Source organism: Lithobates pipiens, unplaced genomic scaffold (genome assembly GCF_037356315.1).
Source record: "Lithobates pipiens isolate NorthernLeopardFrog02 unplaced genomic scaffold, aLitPip1_a1.2 Scaffold_18, whole genome shotgun sequence".
NCBI lineage: Eukaryota > Metazoa > Chordata > Amphibia > Anura > Ranidae > Lithobates > Lithobates pipiens.
The window spans coordinates 9,460,862-9,481,088 of NW_027507758.1; the positions used below are offsets into that span (position 1 = coordinate 9,460,862).

Sequence of the window (20,227 nt, forward strand, 5' to 3'; positions counted from 1 at the left end):
ACTGTAATAGAGAGGATTATAGCAGTTTACAACCACTTTAAACTAGGGCTTATTTTCGGGGTAGAGCTTATATTGCAGGCCTGCCCGAATATCACAATAGGTCTTATTTTCAGGGTAGGTCTTATTTGTGAGGAAACACAGTACCTACCTCTTCGACATGAAACGGTGACGCTTTTTTTGAAGCTTTAATGAAGCTTGGCAAATGCCCTCTGTGTGCTGATTTTCTATTAGGGCTGTTACTGATTAAAATTTTCGTGTTCGATTAATCGTTTTTTTTTTTTTTTAAATCGATTAATTGACTAATTTTGATTAATTATAATGCACATACAGATCCAACTACTTTTAGATGATTTAGCACCGTTGTTATGGCAACAGCCGAAACCGGACATAGCGGGGCATGGCTAGAATGTCACGCGTCATAAACTCAGCCTCACTGTGCCCATAATCTCAGCCTTACCGTGCCCATAATCGCAGCCTTACCGTGCCCATAATGCAGTCTCACCGTGCCCATAATCTCAGACTTACCGTATCCATAATGCAATCTCACCATGCCCATAATCTCAGACTTAGCGTGCCCATAATCGCAGCCTCACCGTGCCCATAATCGCAGCCTCACCGTGCCTATAATGGCAGCCTTACTGTGCCCATAATGCAGTCTCACCGTGCCCATAATGCAGTCTCACTGTGCCCATAATGCAGTCTCACTGTGCCCATAATGCAGTCTCACCGTGCCCATAATCGCAGCCTTACCCTGCCCATAATCACAGCCTTACCCTGCCCATAATCGCAGCCTCACTGTGCCCCTAATGCTGTCTCACTGCACCCATAATCGCAGCCTCGCAGTGCCCATAATGCAGTCTCACCGTGCCCATAATACAGATCCAACTACTTTTAGCTGATTTAGCACAGTTGTTATGGCAACAGCCGAAGCCAGACATAGCGGGGCATGGCTAGAACGTCACGCGTCATAAACTCAGTCTCACCATGCCCATAATCTCAGACTTACCGTGCCCATAATCACAGCCTCGCCGTGCCCATAATCACAGCCTCGCCGTGCCCATAATCGCAGCCTCACCCTTGCCCATAATCACAGCCTCGCCGTGCCCCTAATGCTGTCTCACCGTGCCCATAATGCAGTCTCACCGTGCCCATGATCTCAACCTCACTGTAGTCAATGCCTGGATTACACAGTCTGTGAGCATCTCCTGCTGTGTGTCTCTGAGCCAGATTGTGAAAACTTTGGCCTCGCTGTGAGAAAAGTCCCGCCCTCCTCCTAGATCAGCTTGTGTGATAGACAGAATACTGCGGAGATGCCCGCAGACTGTGTATGACATAAAGTGGAGGTGGAGGAGGAGGAGGAGGGAGTGGAGCATGTGGTGCAGCCACATCTTGGCCCAAAGCTGCCCCCGGGCAGGCAGCCTACCGATCAAAACATTTTTGATCGATCAAAAAAATTTACGATTAATAGAGGAATTAATTGTTAATTTCCGCAGCCCTATTTTCTATTTGTTCTAAAGGGGCCCAATAGTACCCCCACTCAGCAGATCCCCAGCTCATTAGTACCCCTGTTCAGAAGATCCCCAGCTTTCTAGTACCCTTGTTCAGCAGAACCATAGCTTATTAGTCTTATTACACAAATCCCCTGCTCGATCCCCATTTTTGCTGATCCCTCACTTAATAGTAACCCACAGCTCTGCTGATTGTCTGGTTTGCTGATCCTCCTCTTTTGGTCCCCGCTCACCTCCAACTAAATTGCTCCCATGCCACACCACGCTAGTTTCTCCTGCTCTGGTCCCCCAGCTCTGCTGATCCTCTGCTGCTCAGTCCACTCTCTCTGGTCTCCGCTCATCCTCTGCTATAGCATTCCCATGTTGCCCACCAGGTGTGCCATCTGCTAGTTGCTTCGCTCGGGACCTGCTCACCAGTCCGCTCACCTTCCTGCTGCTCCACACCAGATGTGACATCTGCACAAGACACTTCCAGAATTTAAACACATGAAGCAGAACTGATTGCTGATGACATCTTTCTGGTCAGCTTGTTGGTTTCCCAGTGCATCCTGGGATATTCCATACCTGCAATACCTCCAAAACAAAGCAAAGCTAAAAATAAAAGCCCCTCAAAAGCTTCAGGTGCTGTTAGCCAGTGTTGTCATAGACTTCTATGGAGGCTTTGGAGATGCTGGCCAGGTATTGGCCTTGGACATTAGAATTGGCTGGCCCACTGAACCCATCAGTTGCTATTTTTTAATTTATTTTTAATAAAAAATAAAAAATGTCCACTCTTAATAAGTCTACTACAATTTAAAATGAAGTTAAGAAGATAAAAAAGGGATGCAGTTTAATGGAAAATGGAGAATAGAATGGATTGTGAGCACATAGCTGGCACATAGCCGTGGGCAGGGAGAGTCAAGTCCCCAAACTTTAATGGGCTTCAAAAGAGTTGCCCACTTTGCAGCTTGGTTTTTGAGTAGTTGCCCAGGGTCATGGTCAAGGGCAAGCACGTGTCTCAAGGGCAAGACTCCATATCCCCCAAAAACTCAGTTGATTGAACATTAACCAGCCAAAGTATCTCTGCCCATCCCCGCTGTATTTTGTTACTTCTTAGGGAGCTGTACAAATTGTAGCCTAACTCTACCAGCTGGAAAAAACTTTATCTAGACTGGCCAAGGATCCATCAAAAGATCAGCACATAGCTGGCACATAGCCGTGGGCAGGGAGTCAAGTCTCCAAACTTTAATGGGCTTCAAAAGAGTTGCCCACTTTGCACCCTGAGTCAAGTCCCCAAACTTTAATGGGCTTCAAAAGAGTTGCCCACTTTGCACCCTGAGTCAAGTCCCCAAACTTTAATGGGCTTCAAAAGAGTTGCCCACTTTGTACCCTAAGCTTGTTTTTTGAGTAGTTGTCCAGGGTCATGGTCATGGGCAAGCAGTATCTCAAGGGCAAGACTCCATATCCCTCAAAAACTCAGTTGATTGAGCATTAACCAGCCAAAGTATCTCTGCCCATCCCCGCTGTATTTTGTTACTTCTTAGGGAGCTGTAGAAATTGTAGCCTAACTCTACCAGCTGGAAAAAAAAACTTTATCTAGACTGGCCAAGGATCCATCAAAAGATCAGCACATAGCTGGCACATAGCCGTGGGCAGGGAGTCAAGTCCCCAAACTTTAATGGGCTTCAAAAGAGTTGGCTACTTTGCAGCTTGGTTTTTGAGTAGTTGCCCAGGGTCATGGTCAAGGGCAAGCACGTGTCTCAAGGGCAAGACTCCATATCCAAAAGAGTTGCCCACTTTGCACCCTGAGTCAAGTCCATTAACTTTAATGGGCTTCAAAAGAGTTGCCCACTTTGCACCCTAAGCTTGTTTTTGGAGTAGTTGTCCAGGGTCATGGTCATGGGCAAGCAGTGTCTCAAGGGCAAGACTCCATATCCCTCAAAAACTCAGTTGATTGAACATTAATCAGCCAAAGTATCTCTGCCCATCCCCGCTGTATTTTGTTACCTCTTAAGCCTTGTACACACGGTCGGAGAATCCGTGGGAGTGTGTCCTATCGGACCGTGTCGTCGGATAATCCGACTGTGTGTGGTATGCATCGGACTGATTCCGTCCGAATCTCCGTCGGACCCAATTTAACAACATGTTGGAAATATTTCCCGACCAACTGGGCCGGTTGGACCTAATCCAATCATGTGTAGAGCATTTTGATCAGACCAAGTGCCACGCATGCTCAGATCAAATTCCTTCATCAAAGCTATTAGCCTGAATGTAGTCCCATCGTAACGAAATTACGTCATCACGTTCTGAATGATCGGATTTTTCGCCAACTTTGTCCGACCGTGTGTATGCAACAGTTTCGGACACAATCCGTCGGGCAGAATCCGACGGATTTGGTTGTGGAAATCTCTGACCGTGTGTACAGGGGCTTAGGGAGCTGTACAAATTGTAGCCTAACTCTACCAGCTGGAAAAAAACTTTATCTAGATTGGCCAAGGATCCATCAAAGATAAAACCCAGTGGTGATGAGTGTGTGAATACCTGACTTGGCAGGTTGGACTGTGGAAAACTCTTCCTCCAGGTGCTGATGTCCCGTCTCGTTCCTCCTGTGGATGCTGCTCTCCATTAAAAGATTGCTGGACAGATACGACACTGTCTGCGTGGCCAAATCGCTGTTACCTGCAGTCAGTGTTAGAGAACAAGAAGATTAAAATAAATGCACCATGTATTAATCCGGTATATTGTGTCATCTGGTAAAACCAGTAAATATACTTTTAGGGCTCGTTTTACACTTTTTTCATTTCTTGGTGGCTTTTATGCTCGTGGACGATGCACGGCCTTGCAAGCATTCCAAGGTTAACATCAAGAAGCGGAAAACGTTTTTTTTGCGTCAGCTACCAGCAAAGAGTACACCATCCAACAGTTGATCACATGTGACGCTGTTGGGGTGGTTTACATGCTGGAATGCGATTTTGGGTTGCAGTACATTGGGAGGACTTCCACACCTTTAACATGTCCGCCTTTGGAGAACATGTTAATAATATCAAAAAAGGTTTAAAAACCCATAAGGTATCACAACATTTTAAATTGTTTCACAACTAGAATCCCAGGGGCCTCAGATTTTGGGGTATTGAGAGGGTCACCAAACATTGGAGGGGGGAATTGTATTCGCCAGTTGAGCCATAGGGAATCGTACTGGATACATGAAACTAAGTATTTAATTCCTGCAGGACTGAATGTTGATTTTGACGTTAATTGTTTAATTTCTGATCGCTGATAATTTTAAAACGTTTACTGTACAAAGTAAGGTCCGTTGGCATGGACCATAGGGTGAGTACATGGATTGAAAACTGGCTACAAGGGCGAGTTCAGAGGGTGGTGATAAATGGGGAGTACTCAGAATGGTCGGGGGTGGGTAGTGGGGTCCCCCAGGGTTCTGTGCTGCGACCAATCCTATTTACCTTGTTCATAAATGACCTGGAGGATGGGGATGGGGGAAACAGTTCAATCTCTGTATTTGCGGACGATACTAAGCTAAGCAGGGCAATAACTTCTCATCAGGATGTGGAAACCTTGCAAGAAGATCTGAACAAATGAATGGGGGGAGGGGCAACTATATGGCAAATGTAGAAAAATTTAAAATAATGCATTTGGGTGGCAAAAATCTGAATTCAATCTATAGACTGGGGGGAGAACCTCTGGGGGGATCTAGGATGGAGAAGGACCTGGGGGTCCTAGTAGATGATGGGCTCAGCAATGCCAAGCTGCTGCTAACAAAGCAAACAGAATATCGGCATTAAAAAGGGGATCAACTCCAGAGATAAAACGATAACTCTCCCCTCTACAAGACTCTGGTCCGGCCGCACCTGGAGTATGCTGTCAAGTTCTGGGCACCAATCCTCAGGAAGGATGTACTGGAAATGGAGCGAGTACAAGAAGGGCAACAAAGCTGATAAAGGGTCTGGAGGATATTAGTTATGAGGAAAGGTTGTGAGCTCTGAACTTATTCTCTCTGGAGAAGAGACACTTGAGGGGTGATATGATTTCAATATACAAATACCGGACTGGTGACCCCACAATATATAAATACCAGACTGGTGACCCCACAATAGGGAGAAAACTTTTTCACAAAAGGGAGCTTAACAAGACTCGTGGCCACTCATTAAAATTAGAAGAACTACATAGAGGGTTCTTTACTGTAAGAGCGGCAAGGATGTGGAATTCCTTTCCACAGGCGGTAGTCTCAGCAGGGGTCATCAATAGTTTCAAGAAACTATTAGATAAGTACCTGAATGCCTGCAACATGCAGGGATATACAATGTAATACTGACATATAATCACACACATGGGTTGGACTTGATGGACTGGTGTCTTTTTTCAACCTCACCTACTATGTAACTATGTATGTAATTGGATTGTAAAGGATGGCCGTGGATTACTTCATGTGTGATTTTATATTATTTTATTATTATATTAAAACATTTGCGCAATGTCTTAATATAAAAGCGCTTACCCCCAACTTGTTCTTGTACCGACTTGTTCATGGCCCGACTTAGTTGGGGTAGGCGGAACACTTTGGTGGGGGTCGGTCAGCCAGACCTCTTGACCTTTGCCCTCTGGGGGACACGTCTGCTGACCTTTGACCTTTGGGAAAGGTCCCTATTCCAATCCCTGAGTCCTAACCTTGTTCTTCTAGGGGAAACCCTAACCCCTAACCCCTAACCCCTAACCCTAACCCCTAACCCTATGTCCTTTGTTATTAATTATGACAATTTTTTTATTAATATTGGGTTTTGGTTGTTCTGTGAACAAAGGAAAATCCTGTTGTTTTATCTTTATTTTAATTTTTGATTGCCAATCGATCTACTAAGCGAGGTGTCTTTGCAGGCCGTTTGGTAGCTTTATTGGGATATATGGGGATACTTCCGTGATTAGTCCGGGGAGGTGTTGCTCCGCCTCGGCGTTGTATCATGTGATGCTTGTTATGGCAATCGGCTTAGGCTCTATAAATCTGTATGCCTTGACAAAACTCCGGAGCCACATTGAACATGTAAATAAAAATATATATATATATATATAGGCTCTCTGTTGTGATTAAAATGGTATTTCTATATACCTGACAAAGACCAGCTAGAGGTATAATTACGGCAATTACCACACTTACGAAACTTGCTTAGCACTGCAGTACTAAGGAGACAGCATTGTTCTAAACACAAGAAGAAATGAGTCAAAATTGGTGTTCAGAGGTTGTCTGGTTTAATTCTGGGCGGGTCTACAATTTATATGCGCTATTATTAGCCAATCATTGCATAGAACATGGGTGTGGGTAATACAGAGGTGTACATTACATATCATTACATATCATTAATTATGTCATCTGCTTTCATGACTCATAGTCATGAGTTCTGTGGCCCAGACATATTGAGACACAATTTAGACAATACAGAATAAAACTGCTTATGCAAGCTATATTTTCTTATATGTATGCTTTATAGGAAAACTGCCACAGTCTTTAAATACAGAGTATAAACTAACTAACATGTTAACCCAAGTTAATCTTATATGAACTTATAAAGATGGAGTCACTCCGGTTCAGCCATATCACAACACTCTCTGCAAGCACAGACTTTTTTTTTTTTTTTAATAGGATAAAACTTACAAGTCAGGCACTGCAAACCTAGTGCCTGGTATTCCAGCGTGTATACAATAAGTCAGCGACGGGCGCGGGTGACGTCACGCGATCTCCATCCATCCCGCCCACTGGGATGTAACGGCTCATCCCTAGTCACCATCATGGCATTGTATGCTCACAGTAAAATGATGCAGAGAACGGCATTGATATCAAATGTAATTTCAGCAGCTTAGCTCCCCCTCCTAGCAGTGACTAGATGATATCCTAACAATTTCACTTCTGATGTCTAATAACGTAAGATACTAATCCAGAAAAATAATAATAATATCGATAGATAGATAGATACCCTGTTTCTCCGAAAATAAGACCTAGCCTGATTGTCGGTGATAGCTGCAATATAAGCCCTACCCCCCAAATAAGCCCTAGTTAGAGTCCTTCTATTTTCAGGGTAGGGCTTATTTTCGGGGGAAACAGGGTAGGGCTTATTTGCGGGGTAGGGCTTATATTGCAGCCATCACCGACAATCACGCTAGGTCTTATTTTCGGGGGGAAACAGGGTAGGAGACATACATTTACACGTAGATACAAAAAAGGAAGCACTTACTTGTTAGATAGCAGCCCAAGCTGAGGGACACATTGTCAAATGCAATGATGGAGTCTGAGTCCTTGGACCAGGAGGCACGGATTTCCAACCAGAACCTGTGTGAAGGGACCAGAAAGACTATGTAAAAGGGTGAACAGAATCGGCTGCTCTGCAAAGGCAAAACTGAACCCTCCATATTTATATCCATGTTCCTATCATTCTAACATTCCCATCACATGCCCCTTATATACATGGCCCTTCCTAGGGCAGATTTTCCAGAACTGGTTTATGAAAATTTGTTATGAAATGAATATTGAAGCTTTCCGGTTGTCCTCAACCCTCTCTTGCCACCTTAATCCAGAAAAACAGATTTTGTTTCCGGGTCCTTGCTGGGATGTTGGCCCTGTTGGTCAATGAGAATGGGAATAGGACCTGTCCCGAGGACGGGGAGGAGACGCATGCTGAGACTGGGCTGGGGAACCGCGTTGAGCGTAGGTATGGGAGCTGTCCTCAGGATGTGGCAAAGACTAGTAACGAGCAAAACTGGGAGCTTCTAAATCCACAGATCATTAACATTTTGACAAAATGTGTTCAGTGAGTGATGGCGAACCTTGGCACCCCAGATGTTTTGGAACTACATTTGCCATGATGCTCATGCGCTCTGCAGTGTAGTTGAGCATCGTTATAGTTCCAAAAAATCTAGGGTGCCAAGGTTTGCCATCACTGCTCTAAGGTATACAGAAACTCATTTCAGTAGTTTGACGATTTTCTTCTCAAGCAAATTTCACCCAAGTAGCCAAATTGGGAGTTTATACTTTAACAAAAGTATACTGGTGACTAAATCAGTACTTTCTTGGTGGAATCAATTTTGCTTAACTACTTGACTCATCCCTACTGTGGGCCTACCATGAGGATGGGGAGGGGACCCTTCTGTGGATACTCGTGTTAAGGATGGGGTAGGGACCTATGCTTAGTATGGGATGCTGCCCAGTGCAGAGGGTGGGGACGCATACTTAGTATGGGAAGGGGCCCAGTGCAGAGGGTGGGGTATGGACCATGCTAGGTATGGGATGGGGCCCAGTGCCGAGGGTGGGATGGGGACTCATACTTAGTATGGGAAGTGGCCTAGTGCAGAGGGTGGGGTGGGGACCCATTCCTAGTATGGGAAGGGACCCAGTGCAGAGGGTGGGGTGGGGACCCATTCTTAGTATGGGAAGTGGCCTAGTGCAGAGGATGGGGTGGGGACCCATTCTTAGTATGGGAAGGGGCCAAGTGCAGAGGGTGGGGTGGGGACCCATTCTTAGTATGGGAAGGGGCCCAGTGCAGAGGGTGGGGTGGGGACCCATTCTTAGCATGAGAAGGGGCCCAGTGCAGAGGGTGGAGTGGGGACCCATTCTTAGTATGAGAAGGGGCCCAGTGCAGAGGGTGGGGTGGGGACCACTCTTGGTATGGGAAGGGGCCAAGTGCAGAGGGTGGGGTGGGGACCCATTCTTAGTATGGGAAGGGGCCCAGTGCAGAGGGTGGGGTGGGGACCATTCTTGGTATGGGAAGGGGTCAAGTGCAGAGGGTGGGGTGGGGACCCATTCTTGGTATGGGAAGGGGCCCAGTGCAGAGGGTGGTGTGAGGACCCATTCTTGGTATGGGAAGGGGCCCAGTGCAGAGGGTGGGGTGGGGACCCATTCTTGGTATGGGAAGGGGCCCAGTGCAGAGGGTGGTGTGAGGACCCATTCTTGGTATGGGAAGGGGCCCAGTGCAGAGGGTGGGGTGGGGACCCATTCTTGGTATGGGAAGGGGCCCAGTGCAGAGGGTGGGGTGGGGACCATTCTTGGTATGGGAAGGGGCCCAGTGCAGAGGGTGGGGTGGGAACCCATTCTTGGTATGGGAAGGGGCCCAGTGCAGAGGGTGGTGTGAGGACCCATTCTTGGTATGGGAAGGGGCCCAGTGCAGAGGGTGGGGTGGGGACCCATTCTTGGTATGGGAAGGGGCCCAGTGCAGAGGGTGGGGTGGGGACCCATTCTTGGTATGGGAAGGGGCCAAGTACAATGGGTAGGGTGGGGACTCATTCTTGGTATGGGAAGGGGCCCAGTGCAGAGGGTGGGGTGGGGACCCATTCTTGGTATGGGAAGGGGCCAAGTACAATGGGTAGGGTGGGGACTCATTCTTGGTATGGGAAGGGGCCCAGTGCAGAGGGTGGGGTGGGGTGGGGGCCCATGCTGAGGATGGGGTTCTTGCTAAGGATGAGGTGGGGACCTGCACTGAGAATGGAGGGTGGATTGTGCGGAGGATAAGAAGGGGGCACCCATGGTGAGGATAGGGAGGGAACCCCTAATGAGGAGGCAGGAGACCTGTGCTGAGGATGGGGGAGGAGCCCATGTCAGACACATTCACTGAAAAATCTATGTTGACCTTACTGGTAAACTCTTCTCTGCTCCTCCTTCACTACCCATAATGCCCTTTGTAACTATGAAATAGTCAACACCTTCTTAGAGCTTAAACCCTGGGTAATATCAGCTGTGTGTACCATAGTGCCATGTCAGCCAGTGCCTAGGGTGGCACGGTTAGTGGGGGCGGCATCAATCATCTACAATTAAAGACTGTAATACGTTTTTTAACTTGTTCCTGTGCCCCTCCTCCGTCCCCCTCTGGACATTGGTGACTATGTCCGGCAAGAGGACCTTTTTTTTTTTTTATCTCCAACTGTTCTGAAACTTGCTGACTATTTTTCTGTACTCATCCGGCAGGTTGGGTGGGCACAATGAGACGCACCTCTCCATTACATCCTGCAGGGGGAGCACCAAATGCTGCCAGACTTTCAGTCCCTCCCCATTGGTGAAATGCCAGAGAGTTCTGTGTTTTGCCCTTCCGGTTCGATTATCGTGAAGCCGGACCGATATGTCGCCATGCAGGAAGCCGTCCAGAAGAAAAGACATTCCCAGCTGGAACAAAACAGAAGAGACTTACAGTAACATATTCTTCTTTTTGAGAAGATGCCAGTTTACATACCGAGTCTCCCGCTGCTGACCCCGTCACCCGAAGAAGCTAGCCTGACCACCATGCTGATCCAATGGCTTTCAGCAGTTCTTGAGTCACTGATCCGGGAACAAATAGATTCCGAGTCCTATGGTCCTTCTGATGTCTCTGACTCAGTTAGTGACACAGATAGTGACGTCATTGGATCAGCATAAGAGCCAGGCGACTAGTATTTCCAAAAGGCCAGAGATAATCGGTGACAGCCCTCATATTTATCTCTGCACAGGTTCCCTACAAAACGGGGCACAACCAGAGCTGGGAGTAATATTCGCACTCGGGAGTCACTGTTCTGACTAGTTCACTTGTATATGTAAATGTCAGCTTTAGCTACTGGGCTCTATACACAGCAGGCTTTGTTCAACATAAATCCGACATTAATGCGCGGTGATCCTCATATCAACTTACCAAAGGAAGCATCATCCTCATAAAAAAATACCCAGAAAAGCTTAAAGACCATAATCAATGGACTTTACATATGGCTTTCAATAAAAAAAAAAAAAAAAAAAAACAGACTCGTTTAAAAATACCATCAAATTTTATTGATACAATATTAAAAACAATGGAAGCATGGGTAAAATCATGACTACAACGCTGGATTTTTGAGGTCACAAACAACAACCGATTCATAAATGCCCAACTTGGGGTACACAGTGGTTGCTGTATTAGGGTCTACAGACTACGTGTTTCGTGTGAAAAGCCGGCTTCATCAGGACTATATATTATATATATATATATATATATATATATATATATATATACACACACACACACACACGGGGGGCTCCCGGATTCCGATAAGCCCCCCGCCCGCAGACCCCAACAACCAACGGCCAGGGTTGTCGGGAAGAGGCCCTTGTCCTCATCGACATGGGGACAAGGTGCTTTAGGGTGGGGGGGCCGCACGCCCCCCCTCCCCCAAGGCACCCCCCCATGTTGAGGGCACGCGGCCTGGTACGGCTCAGGAGGGGGGGGGGGCGCCCGCTCGTCCCCACCCCCTTTCCTGGCCGGCCGGGTAGCGTGCTCGGATAAGGGTCTGGTGTGGATCTGGGGGGACCCCCACGCCGTTTTTTCGGCGTAGGGGGTTCCCCTTGGAATCCATACCAGACCTAAGGGCCTGGTATGCTCTCGGAGGGGGAACCCACGCCAAATTTTTTTCAGAAATTTGGCGTGGAGTTCCCCCTTCAGAGCTAATAATTCTGTCAAAGTCGCCTCCGTATAGACGGAGATCCGACTTGGAGGCGACCTCCATTGAAATCAATGGGTGCCGGTCGCCTAGAAGTCGGATAGAAGTAGTACAGGAACCTTTTCTGAAGTCGGAGCGACTTCAGTAGGGTGCATTAAGACAGCTCTCATTCACTTACATTGGTTTTTAAATGTTGTCCGACCTGAGGCGACCTGAGGCGACTAGGGGCGACCTGAAGTCGGATCCCAAGTTGCCCCTGTGTGAACGGACTCTAACTGTCCCTGATTTTGAGGAACTGTCCCTGATTTGGGACAAAGCCCCCTCCAGGGCTGGAAAATAAAAGAACAGAATAGAATGGAATAGAATAGAGTAAAAAAAAAAAAAGAATAGAATAAAATAGGAAGGTTATAACCATCTTCTGAAATTTGTATAGAATATAAAAGAATAGAATTATATTTAAAAAAAAACACAATAGAATAAAATAGAATAGAAATAATGTAACCATTGTCTAAAATTTGCATAGAATGAATTTGAATAAAAATAGAAAAGAATGGAGTAGAATAGAATAGAAAATAACACAATAGAATAGAAAAAAAAACAACAGAATAGAATATACCGGTAGTAGGATGAATATAATCATCTTCCTATTCTGATCTATTTTTTTCTATTCAAATTTGAATTGATTCTATTTGAAATTTTAGAAATGGTTATAGTCAATTCGAATCTATTGTTTTTTTTTTATTTGTTTATTCTATTCTTTTCTTTCTATTCTATTTTCTTTTCTATTCTATTCTTTTCTATTTAGATTTATTCTATTTGAAATTCGAATCTATTGTTTTTTTATTTTATTATATTCTTTTTTTATTTGTTTATTCTATTCTTTTCTATTCTATTTTCTTTTCTATTCTATTTTTTTCTATTCACATTTAATCTATTTATTCTATTTGAAATTTGAATCTTAGAAGAAAGGTTATATTCTATTCTGCTTTTTCTATACCATTGTGTTATTTTCTATTCTGTTCCAATCCAAAAAGATTCTATTTGAATTTTGGCAAATGGTTATATTCTTTCTATTCTATTTTTTTTTTTATTCTATTCTTTTCTAGTCCATTATAGTCTATTCTATCCTATTTTTATTTTCTATTCTATACTTTTCTTTTCTATTCTTTTCTTATGTATTCAAATTCAAATGTAGTCTTTTTGAAATTCGAATTTCAGAAGATGGTTACATTCTATGTTATTCTATTCCATCTGTTGCCATTATATGCTAGCCTATTCTGTTCTTTTATTTTCTATACTATTTTGTTCTGTTTTACTCTATTATATTCTATGCTTTTATTTTCTGTTATATTCTTTTCTAGTCTATTATTTTATTTTTCTATTCTATTTCTTTATTTTCTATTCTATGTTATTCTCTTTGGAAATCGGAAAACTATTTGAAAACTTTTTGAATTAGAATTTAAAAATGATTTGAATTAGAAAAGTATTCAAAAACTATTTGAATTCTGTTCAAATTTTTTATTTAATTTTCGTTATTTCGGATTCGTATATTATATATATATTATCATTCAGCCCCAGGAAGCTCAAACAAACCCTTTCCATCATGGTGGCTCCACAAATCCAGCTCTAGGCAGCTTCACAAATCTGTTCAGCTTCATCTCTATACAGCTTCAGGTGGATCCCCAAACCCTTCAGCTTCCAAGAGGCTCCAGAAGCCCTTCAGCTCCATTTTTATTTTTTTTTTGTTATTTCGGATTCGTTCCAATGCGGTACTATTGTAATTTGGAAATTTAGATACATCCAAATTTCCCGAAAAAATTTCGATTCGGAACAAAGCGAACATGTCTACGTCCCTGAGGAAGGAACCTTAGAACTCTGAAACGCGTCGGAATTGTGCAACCTCTGCATGCTGACTTTAACAGTAAGACAGTGTGATCTGCTACAAGCTTTATTGCACCTCACTTTTATTTATGTGTAAACTTTTTTGATACTTTTTTGTATAAAAAAAAAAAACTTTTTCTATGAATGAAACCCACATTTTTAATACATAAAAAGATTTACGCGTCGGAAGACGCTCGTATGTCGCAGTAATGTGAGCCAAGGGTGGAGTGCTGACACACCCCCCCCTAGAAGGCAGATCCTTGACGCCCTGGGCTCACAAGAAATGGGCTGCATGATCATTCAAACAGCAGCAGGACGGAGAGGAGTTTCTGAGGGGAACAGTGCCAGAGAGGAGGTGAGCGTTGCAGCAAAAGGCCTTTTTTTTTTAAAGTTTTAAACACTGCTGGGCTGATTTTTTTTTTTTTTTGGAAGTGGAGTTGGGCTTTATGGTAAAAACAGCAATGCAAAAAAAAAAAAATTATATATATATATATATATATATATATATATATAGGATTTTTGTACTCACCGTAAAATCCTTTTCTCTAAAATTCATTGACGGACACAGCTCCAGTAATCTTGACCGTAGGGTTATCACGCCACCTTCAGGAGAGGGCTAGGCAGAACATGTAATACAGCTCAGTACGTCAACAAGCAGTATAACGTAAACCAATAGGGGGTGGAGGGAGCTGTGTCCATCAGTGAACTTCAGAGAAAAGGGTTTTAAGGTGAGTACAAAAATCCTATTTTCTCTCTTTCGTTCACTGACTGACACAGCTCCATTAATCTTGACCGTAGGGACGTCCCCAAGCAGTGTCATAACGGGGGGGGGGGGGGGGGTGGGAACAGCAATAAAACTTCACCCACAACCAACGGTGCTCCCTAATAGGGGAGTCACCCTCTTAACTAACCGCATCAGAACTTGCAGCCAACAAATGCAACAGTGAATTATATTCAAAATGAACAGTTTTTTTTTAAAACAGAAGAAATAGCGCAGAATTGCAACATTACACGGCCACTTGCAAAAATTTGCGGCCAAAGCATGCATCTGAAGATGCACTTACATCTACTTTGTAGAATTTGGTAAAGGTGTGAACGGACGACCAAGTCGCCACCGTAAACACTTGAGCAACTGACGCCTGATGCCCAAGAGGTTCCAATTGCCCTGGTGGAATGGGCCGTGACAGGAAAGGGGGGCACCTGCGCCTTTAAGGCGTAGGCCTGGACCACAGTCTGTCTGATCCACCTGGAAATGGTGGCCCGACAAGACCGCCATACCCTTCTTCGGACCAGCTACCGTAATGAACGGAGAGTCTGACTTCCCGAAAGGGAGCCGTGGCAGACAGATATACCTTTAGAACACGGAACCACGTCCAGGGAATGAAGGGCCACCTCTTTAGGATGTGTCGGTTTAGGACACAGAGATGGTAACTCAATGTCTTCATAGATGTGAAACGCCGAAACCCCCTTCAGCAGAAAAGAAGGTTGCGGACGCAACACCGCCTTATCCTTTCTGGATAACCAGGTAGGGCGACTTGCAAGACAAGGCCGCCAGTTCTGAAACCCTCCTGGCCGATGTAATGGCCACTAGGAAGACCACTTTCTGAGAAAGAGTCAACAAGGGAATTTCCCTGATGTTCTCAAACCGCGGTTTCTGAAGCGCCGATAGCACCAGGTTCAGATCCCTTGGGGGCAAGGGTGGACGCACCGGAGGGACTACATGCAGGACCCCTTGTATAAAAGTGCTCACTAGAGAGTGAGACGCCAGGGGTCCTTGGAAATAGGCTGATATCTGTCCCTTAATGTTGCTTAAAGCTAATTTCTGGTCTACTTTGTAGGAACAGCAGTATCGTGGAAACAGAATAGGTGCACGGACGCCACCCCATCTCCTCATAAATGGAGATGTAGGACTTCCAGGTACGATGGTATATCTTCAGAGAAGAAGATGGGATGTAAATTGCCAACAGGTCCGGTACATGTCGCTCTGCGGTCCGGTACAAGGCCGCCAGTTCTGAAACCCTCCTGGCCGATGTAATGGCCACTAGGAAGACCACTTTCTGAGAAAGAGTCAACAAGGGAATTTCCCTGATGTTCTCAAACCGCGGTTTCTGAAGCGCCGATAGCACCAGGTTCAGATCCCTTGGGGGCAAGTGTGGACGCACCGGAGGGACTACATGCTGGACCCCTTGTATAAAAGTGCTCACTAGAGAGTGAGACGCCAGGGGTCCTTGGAAATAGGCTGATATTTGTCCCTTAATGTTGCTTAAAGCCAATTTCTGGTCTACTCTGTAGGAACAGCAGTATCGTGGAAACGGAATAGGTGAACGGACGCCACCCCATCTCCTCATAAATGGAGATGTGGGACTTCCAGTACGATGGTATATCTTCAGAGAAGAAGATGGGATGTAAATGGCCAACAGGTCCGGTACATGTCGCTCTGCCCACTGAAGGATGTGAGCAACCTCCCGTGCTGCAGCCAAGCTTCTTGTTCGTCCTTGATGGTTGACGTATACCACCGCCGTGGTGTTGTCTGACTGGATCCTGATCGGACGCCGTCATAGTCTCATCGACCATGCGGAGAGGCATAGCCTGACCGCTTGGCGCTCGAGCAGATTGATTGGCAACTTGGATTCCTTCCCGACTAGAGGCCCTGGATCAACCGTACTCCCAGTACTCCACCCCAGCCGGTCAGGCTGACGTCCGTTGTAATCACTGTCCAATGCAGAGGTAGGAACGACTTCCCAGACCAAAGTGCCGGGGATCTCAGCCACCAGAGCAGGGAGTCCCTGCCTGACTGGCTCATCCGAATCTGCCGATCCAGGGATAACGGAGATTTGTCCCATTTTGTCAACATCTCCTTCTGCAAGACTCTGGTGTGAAACTGGGCATACTGTACCACCTCGAAGGAGGCCACTATGAGGCCCAGGACTCGCATGCAGAAATGCAGTAACGACCACCTGCGGTTCATCAACAGCTTCACTGCGGCTCTGAGAGTCTGCAGTTTGTGTGAAGGGAGAAACACTCTCATTTCCACGGAGTCCAGCAGTAAGCCTACGTACTCAAGGTGCTGAGTCGGTTTAAGCACCGACTTTTTGAGGTTCAACAGCCACCCAAATTCCTGCAGGGTTTGCATGGTGATAGCCACATCCTCCTTTAATTCTGAGGTGGAATCTGCTCTCAGGAGGAGATCGTCTAGGTAACAACGCCAAAATTAGAGCCAATACGTTGGTAAAGACTAGGGTGCTGATGCCAAGCCAAAAGGGAGAGCCACAAACTGGTAGTGGGCTTACCCTACTGCAAATCGCAGAAACCTCTGATGCCTGAGGCATATGGGTATGTGCAGGTACGCATCCTGGATGTCCAAAGACGCCAGGGAATCCCCTTGATGGAATGCAGCGACTACGGAGCGAACTGATTCCATGCTGAACCTCTGTACTTGACGGCAATTGAGGGCTTTCAGGTCCAAGATTGGGCATACTCCTTCCTCTTTGGGTACTACAAACAGAATGGAGTAGAACCCCTGAAATCTTTCCGATTCTGGAACAGGCACTAATACCCCGCAGCTTAGCAGGTCCCTTACTGCCCCAAACAGGGCCTCCCAGCAAGCCAGGATTAAGGGTATGCTGGAAGGGAAGAATCTATTTGGTGGCTTGTAGCCAGAGGAAATCAGTTTGCAGACCCATTGGTCGGACAGCCGAGAGGCTCCCCGGGCTGCAAACTCCCGAAGGCGACCACCCACCCGAGTGACGGGCGGGGGCAAACCTTCATGCTGTAGCACTTTTGTTCGCAGGCTTGTTAGGCTTGCGGGTTCAGGGACGCTTTTGGCCCTCAGAGGTCATCCTGTCGGGCTGGGAGCGTTTAGCCGAAGTCCCGGACGGACTAAATAGCCACTTTTGAGCGAAGAATGAGGGCCCTTGCCTGCGATGGGGCTCCTTAGACTTCCTGGCCTGTGGGAGCAAGGTACTTTTCCCACCTGTGACATTCTTAATAATGTCATCCAACGAGGCTCCAAAGAGCCGCTCACCAAGGAAGGGTAGATCAGTCAAGGCTTTTTTAGATGCCTGATCCGCAGACCAGCATTTTAGCCAAATCAGGCGCCTCAGCACCACTGCTGACACTGAAGCCCTGGAGAGCAAGGGAAGCATATCCAGGGCCGTATCACAAACATACTTAAGGCCGTGCACTAACTGGCCTGCTAGTTCCAAGCAGACAGGAGAGGCCTGCTGCTTCTCCAATTCGCGGTACAAAAGTTTTGCCCATTCAGTAAGTGTCTGCGACACCAGTGCTGTGGCCAGTACTGGTCGTATTGCTGACCCCACAACCGTAAATAAGGAACGGGCCACTGCCTCGGCCTTCCAGTCGGTAGGGTCCTTAAATGCAGGAGTCCCCTCTACCAGGATCGTGGCTACTTTGTCTAACCTGGATACTAGGGGGTCCACCACCAGAGGAGCCCACCATCTTTTAAGAAGGATCTCCTCAAAGGTGTAGCGCACCGCCATTCTTTTAGGGACCGAGAAGGCTGCGGGCTTCCCCATTCCTTGTATATGAACTTATCGAAATAAGTCAGATACGGAAACACCTTAGGTATACGGGCTGGCTTACAGGACCCAAAAGGGACCGCTACTTCAGCAGAGGAACCTGCTGTATCCTGAATTTTCAGGGTGTCACACACAGCTGTGATAAGTGCTCCAACTAGCGCTGTGTCCTGAGCGGCCCCGGATGGGGAATCCTCCTCGATCAGTCCTGATCAGCGTCATCTGAAACAACAGAGCAGGGGCCGCCAGTCTTAGTGGGGCCAGAGTCTGAGTCAGAGCTCTCCCCGGAGAGTGGGGGGGGGGGGCAGGGGCCACTTTTTATCACCTTTGCGCCCGCACACCACCTCCACCCTGACAACGAACGTTTCAAGGACCGCCGACAAAGCGTCCAAAGACACTGCACTGTTTGCAGACGAGCCAGTTGCAATTGCAGGGAGTTCTGGGGAACAAACACCAGTTTCTGAAGGCATGCCGACCCACCCTATCTGCCACCCTTGGGGACTTAGCACAGGTGCACTATCCCACCCTCCTAGCTGCTGCAGACTGAGGGGCTCCCACCACAGGACTCACCACCCTGACCGAGTGCTGTGCCATTCAGTTACAGGTGTCTGCGTCCAGTATCAGCTCCCAGGTGTCCTGAGCAAAAAAACGTGCCGTTCTGTGCAGCAGGGACCAGCGCTGAGGATAAAAACCACGCTGGGCTACAACAAAATGGCCACCGGCCGCCCTGTATAAGGGACAATCACAAAGAAAATGTCTGCAGAGCTACAGAAGAATGTCCCCCGACCATGCTTTCCACTGAGGCACACAGAAAATGTCCGACAAACAACTGTACACAGTGAATGAACAGTGATAATGGCGGCAGAACAGCGCTATGACGATCAGCACATGCAGACCTCCAGACACCCAGCGGGGAGACCACAGACACTCAGGGACACAGACACCCAGCGCAGCTCCCAATCTAAGGTCAATGCCCCCCAGAGGACCCCTGGCTCAGGTACACACACCGCTCAGCAGCCAGTCATGCAGCGGGGGGGGGGAATAGGGACAGGGAGAGAAGAGAGGGAGGAGAGGGACCCCCTAATCGACCTCCCAGGGAATGCCCAGCTGCTCAATCCCGCCGAGGCAGGAAGAGCTGTACTTACCATCCGGACGAGCTGGGGACATCCCATCACAGACCCACTCCTGAGCAGTACGGGGTGGCTGCTGGCCACGGCACACTGTGACAAGGACATCGGTAGTCCGGTCATATGTGTGCCCCGGAGCGTTGCTCTCACTGGCCGCCCCTGGAGCCTGAAGGGCATGTGGTGGCCGACCCAGCCCGTAGCTAGGGCCTGCACACGCTCGATGGCCAGGCTGAGGAGACTACAAGGATCTAGATTATCCAGCCTGTCACCCAGCTGGCTGTTGATAGCAGATCACAGGATCTTAAAATCTTTTGCGCAAAAGGCAAACATTGAGAAAAAAATCCCAGGTCCGATGGTCTCGCAGTGAGCCTAGGTCCTTCTCCTTCACTAGGCAGAAAAAAACGGAGCCGCAGGAAGCGGGCTGAGGGGTTATTACCAGAGGGACCGCCCCCTGGGAAGAACTGTAAAGTTCTGTTGTTTTCACATGTATTACCTGTTCTGCCTAGTCCTCTCCTGAAGGTGGCGTAATAACCTTACGGTCAAGATTACTGGAGCTGTGTCCGTCAATGAATGAAAGAGAAAAAAAAAAATGCGCTCAGTAAAACCGCACTACAGCTTGCCTTTTAACGTATTTTTTTTAATTATTATATTATAAAGTGCTGAAGCTTTGTACCACGTTTAGACAATAGCCGGAGTCAAAAGCCTTTCTGCTTTTCCCTATTTGTCAGTTTCAGCGTTGTTACAATATCTGTCATAAGCCGTATTTCCA

At 46.8% G+C, this 20,227-nt stretch overlaps 1 protein-coding gene across 1 annotated transcript in view; it reads right to left on the reverse strand.

Moving 5' to 3' along the window:
• LOC143986961 (ALK tyrosine kinase receptor-like) overlaps window positions 1-20,227 on the reverse strand; it is a 317,275-nt gene that overhangs the window by 220,749 nt on the left and 76,299 nt on the right. The window contains exons 4-6 of the mRNA XM_077485377.1: window positions 10,469-10,638; window positions 7,724-7,818; window positions 4,029-4,166 (exon numbers count right to left, since the gene is read on the reverse strand). Coding sequence (XP_077341503.1) covers window positions 4,029-4,166; window positions 7,724-7,818; window positions 10,469-10,638 — 403 coding nt within the window. The remainder of the gene's footprint in view (window positions 1-4,028; window positions 4,167-7,723; window positions 7,819-10,468; window positions 10,639-20,227) is intronic.